At 53.7% G+C, this 4,697-nt stretch overlaps 2 protein-coding genes across 2 annotated transcripts in view; one reads left to right on the top strand and one right to left on the bottom strand.

The window, feature by feature from the left end:
- Nucleotides 1–941, bottom strand: part of RNF41 (ring finger protein 41) — a 38,878-nt gene extending 37,937 nt beyond the window's left edge. Inside the window, exon 1 of the mRNA XM_037741253.1 lies at nt 837–941. The gene's annotated coding sequence lies outside the window, so the exon portion shown is untranslated. The remainder of the gene's footprint in view (nt 1–836) is intronic.
- A 2,295-nt stretch (nt 942–3,236) lies between these two features.
- Nucleotides 3,237–4,697, top strand: part of NABP2 (nucleic acid binding protein 2) — a 6,879-nt gene continuing 5,418 nt past the window's right edge. The window contains 2 exon segments of the mRNA XM_017536319.2: nt 3,237–3,860; nt 4,312–4,552. Of these exon segments, the coding sequence (XP_017391808.1) occupies nt 3,707–3,860; nt 4,312–4,552 (395 nt within the window). The 5' untranslated portion in view covers nt 3,237–3,706.

Here is a 4,697-nt window from a genome sequence, read left to right on the forward strand (position 1 = left end):
AAAATAAATTTAGAGTACTGAGCGTCGGAGAGGAAATACTTAAAAGAAGCTTGTTCCTTTTTTTACTAGAAGGTAGGCCTAGCCACAGGTGGGCTGGACATGCAAGGTAGTGACGTTGCATCACTCACATTCCCTACCACGAATCCACCCAATTCTTATTTGGGGCAAAACTGTCAGCCAACAACACACTCAACCTCTTGTCCTATTGTCAACCACTCTATAGAAAGGGATAACACCATCACGGGCCAATCCCCAAGAACAGTGGCCTCATTAACAACCCCACTTGTTATTAGGTGAAAGGAAGTTTCTGAATGGGGAAGGAGTCTGTCAATCCCTCAAGAAAAACGCCCTTAACCCTCTTAGCTTTCTGCTCTTTCTCTGGCCCCCTCCTTCCCACTCCCCAATTTCCCAAAGTCCTGGGTTAGGGAAGGCCTTCCAGTGTGTGGTGTGTGAAGCCTATCAGAGGGCCAGGCTGCAAACTAAGCGCAGGGATGTGAAGAATGTGAGATTCCTTCATGGAGGGCTAGGAGGGGGAGAGGAGCGGGGAAGGAATGAGAGGACAAGGCTGCCAAAGACAAGGCATGGGAGAGGAGCCAAGCTATGGCGCTTCGAGGGCGGGGGTTTAGGTTCCACCGCCCCTGCCCAGGCTAGCCCCCGGAATGCTCCCTTCCTCCCCTTCTGGTCCGTCAATCATTGCCCATTTAAACACCACGTTGTTCCCCTAGGTCCGCAGCTGCCGGTCGTCCAGCTAGCCCCGGCCCCCTCCCGCACTTCTCAAAGCTCCCCTATTCCAATGGACTTCCCCAACAACCCAATCTCCAGAGCCCCTTTCTCACCTCCCGACTCCTCGCCAGTGCTGCTTCCTTCCCCCATTTTCATCTTTACCAATATCCCTCCTCCTGAACCCCAGTATTTCAACCCCCTGCCCCAATACCCCTGGGACATCACCTCCTCCGCTCCCACACCCTCTTTTAGGTGGAAGATCACGCAGGCGCAGTACGCACCGCCCTGGAAGCGGCCTGGACTCTCCGTACCCTGGCCCAGTTGGAGCTCAGGCAGCAGCGGCCACAGGTCTGCCCTGATGCCGGGTCCCAGCCTTTCCAGGGAAGGGAAGGGAAAGGGGAAGGAGGGGAAAGAAGGCTCCGACCACTCGTCGCTGTCTCTGGCTGATCCTTTGCCCGCCCACCGCTGCTACGCAACCCGGCGGAAGCTCGTCACCAAACCCCGCCTCTTTCTTTAACTCAGCTCCTACGCTAGCAGCCACGAACGACCTACTAGGAGAGACAGCGGCTAGCCAGGCCTCCGCTCTAGACGGGAAGTCTTTGTGGTCTCAGTCAGGACTATATAGCCACTTGGGAGGAAGAACTCTATGATCTTCCAGACAAGAACGGGTGGGCCTGGCCAGCCACGCTTCGTTTTGGAAGGGTGCACGTGACTTGTGTCCTAGAGCTGACGCGGATTGGTGCGAGATCATTGCGGAGAGGCAGGTCTGCAGCGTGACCGGCTGTGGTTCCAGCCCCTCTCTCTCCCTTTGCCAGAGCCCTGGTCTGCATCCCAGAGCCTCGTGACCCCTTGACCCCTGTCATGGGAATGGATATTGCAGTTAACAAGGCGGTCGCGGGGTGGGGAGTGAGGGAGACTGACCCCAAGGCTTAGATCAGGGGTGCTCAATGGGTTGTCTGCCTCTCTCCCAGGCGCACTCTTCCCGTATCCACGATGGCTCCTCGAACACTTGAGGAGTTCCCTGAAACACCTAAGAAGGAAGGGAGAGAAAATTTCCCTCTTCCTCAGTTGGAGTTTGATTTCTTTAGCTTACAACACCATGGTGTTGGGGGCGTGGGTGGTAGAGAACCTGGGATCCAAGGGAAGTCAATGTGGAGCCTAAAGAACTCCATGAAAAGATATGGGGTTAATTAAGCAAACCAAGGCATTACAATTACATGACCTCTTAGGCTAATCTGGTATTAAATAGTATGGCATTTATTGTGGACGTTGGCTAAGCAATGTTAGTGCACATTAATACACACCCACCCACATGCCCCCACATATCTCTATGTAATTTGTTTATACACAACAATACAGAGCTAGCTATCTTTTGTGGACAATTTGACAGGTTCCAAAAGGAACTAAAGTTTCAGGCCTTTTTTCTGCCGTCCTCTAGAGGGGACTCAGATCAAGTAAGATAACGGTAGTATGGCCGGGTTCAGTGGCTCACGCTTGTAATCCCAACACTTTGGGAGGCCGAGATGGGCGGATTGCTTGAAGTCAGAGTTCGAGACCAGCCTGGGCAACATGGCAAAACTCCGTCTCTACAAAAAAATATAAAAATTAGCCGAAAGTGGTGGGACACACTGTAGTCCCAGCTACTAGGGAGGCTGTGGTGGGAGGATCGCTTGAGCCAGGGAGGCAGAGGTTGCAGTGAGTCAAGATTGTACCACTGCACTCCAGCCTGGGCTACACAGCGAGGCTGTTTCCAAAAACAAGAGGGACTAACAAGTATTTCTCTCTATGCTGCAGGTTCCATTTCTTCCAAAAAAGGTGAGCCTGCCTTTTGTCTCTGGTGTGCCACTTTTCCCAGAGACCTTGACCAAGCTAGGTAGTGCATTAAAGATGAAAACCCCAAATCAGGAATAAATATAAGAGCTAGAGCAATAAAATGAAGGAAACCGTGTGTGCCTACTGTGTGCAAGGCACTGCTTTTTAACAACGTCCGTTTTCTCGTCTATAAGATGGAATTACATATTTTTTGTCTCTTTTTGCCTTTTTGTGGAGAATGGGGTCTCGCTTTATTGCCCAGACAGGTCTGGACTCCTGGGCTCATGCTATCCTCCAGCCTCTACACCTCCCTAAGAGCTGGGATTACAAGCCTGAGCCACTGCGCCTGACGGAATTACATATGTTTAAATCGTCGAGAAAAGAAGTGAAGCATTGAGCCAGGATTCAAACTTTTGTCCGCCAGATTCCGAAGCCCTTGCTCCTTTTCCTATGGTATCTCTCTTTGGAAAGAAACATATTAGAGTATAAGCGCATTCTCTCCAGCCATGTTACAGAAAATTGGGGCTCTGTGCGCCCACTAGTGGTGAATCTTTCCCCCTGCAGAGCCAACTATCTCCGAGGCTCCTTTAATACCTGAAATTCGCCCCCTTCGCGGTGCACGAGTCTCGGATCCCGATTGGCTGGGCAGGGCAGGCTGCACGACGCAGAGCGCGCCCGGGCGGTGCTGATTGGCCGGAGGAGGCCAGCCTGTGGAAACTTCCGGGAATGTCTGCACTCCGGCGTTCCACCGAGCAGCTTCCGGCGACAGCAGAGCCTGTGGCTCCCCCTGCGGGCTGCTCAGTGGCGTGCACAGTCCTGCCGGCTGGCTGGGTGGGTGGTGGGCTGCGGGTGGGGGAGGAGATGGACCGAGTCCCGGGTTGTCGGGATGAGGGTTCGGGAAGGTCTGGCCAGTAAGATTCTACTCCCTGGCTCTGCACCGGGTTCCCTACCCCTGTCTACGTCGGCTCCGCCACTTCAGGGCTTGAGACTAAAAGAGCATCCCGGCAGGGGGCCTTCCAGCCCCAAAGCAGCCTGTCCAGAGACCCCCAAATTCTGATCTTGAAGTTGGAGGCCTCCGGGGATGTCCTTTTTAAATCTTTTAGAAGGGTTAGAGGGGTTGAGGCTGCCTGACCCCAGCCTAATGTGGTAGGTAGGCCTTGGGAAGTGGAGCATGGGGGCAAAGGATCCAAGCGTTGAGCCTTCATCCCCTATTCCCCATCCAGTGGGGTGCCGAGGCTCGGGCAGCATGACGACGGAGACCTTTGTGAAGGATATCAAGCCCGGGCTCAAGAATCTGAATCTTATCTTCATTGTGCTGGAGACAGGTGTCTATACTGGGGTGGCAAGTTCGCGGGATGGGGGTAGGGGGCAGGAGGGGAAGAACGCTGTTTGCGTTCTTAATTTGGTGTGGGGATGGCAAGGCGAGCCACAAGACACTCCTCATTTCCAGTCTGTCTCTTCGACCCTTGGACAGAAAGCTGCAGTCTGGTATAGGGTAGACAGAAGTCTTGCCAGATCTAGACCTCCTGTGCCACATGTGTCTCTTTCCACTCAGGGCCCTCTCCATGGTGCTGGCCCCTGAACTACCCTCCCCCCCCGCCGCCCCCCTCCCCGACACCTTCCATAATCCCAGCCCCTTATGCCTCAGGGATTTGGGCTTTGCCCTGTTTGTACACCTTTTCCCTCATCCCACCAACATCCACATCTCATTCTTCTGACAACTACCTCCCCATTTATTTGATCGTCCTCCCACCTCGATTTATCTGTTCCGTTCAGGCCGAGTGACCAAGACAAAGGACGGGCATGAGGTTCGGACCTGCAAAGTGGCGGACAAAACAGGCAGCATCAATATCTCCGTCTGGGACGACGTCGGCAATCTGATTCAGCCTGGGGACATTATCCGGCTCACCAAAGGGTAAGCCAGGTGGTAACTTTTAGCCTTCCAAAGGCAACAATCAAGAGTGGGGTTAGTGGCCGGGCGCGGTGGCTCAAGCCTGTAATCCCAGCACTTTGGGAGGCCGAGGCGGGTGGATCACGAGGTCAAGAGATCGAGAGCATCCTGGTCAACATGGTGAAACCCCGTCTCTACTAAAAATACAAAAAAAAATTGGCTGGGCATGGTGGCGCGTGCCTGTAATCCCAGCTACCCAGGAGGCTGAGGC

This window comes from Cebus imitator, unplaced genomic scaffold (assembly GCF_001604975.1).
Source record: "Cebus imitator isolate Cc_AM_T3 unplaced genomic scaffold, Cebus_imitator-1.0 Scaffold96, whole genome shotgun sequence".
In the NCBI taxonomy this organism is placed as follows: Eukaryota; Metazoa; Chordata; class Mammalia; order Primates; family Cebidae; genus Cebus; species Cebus imitator.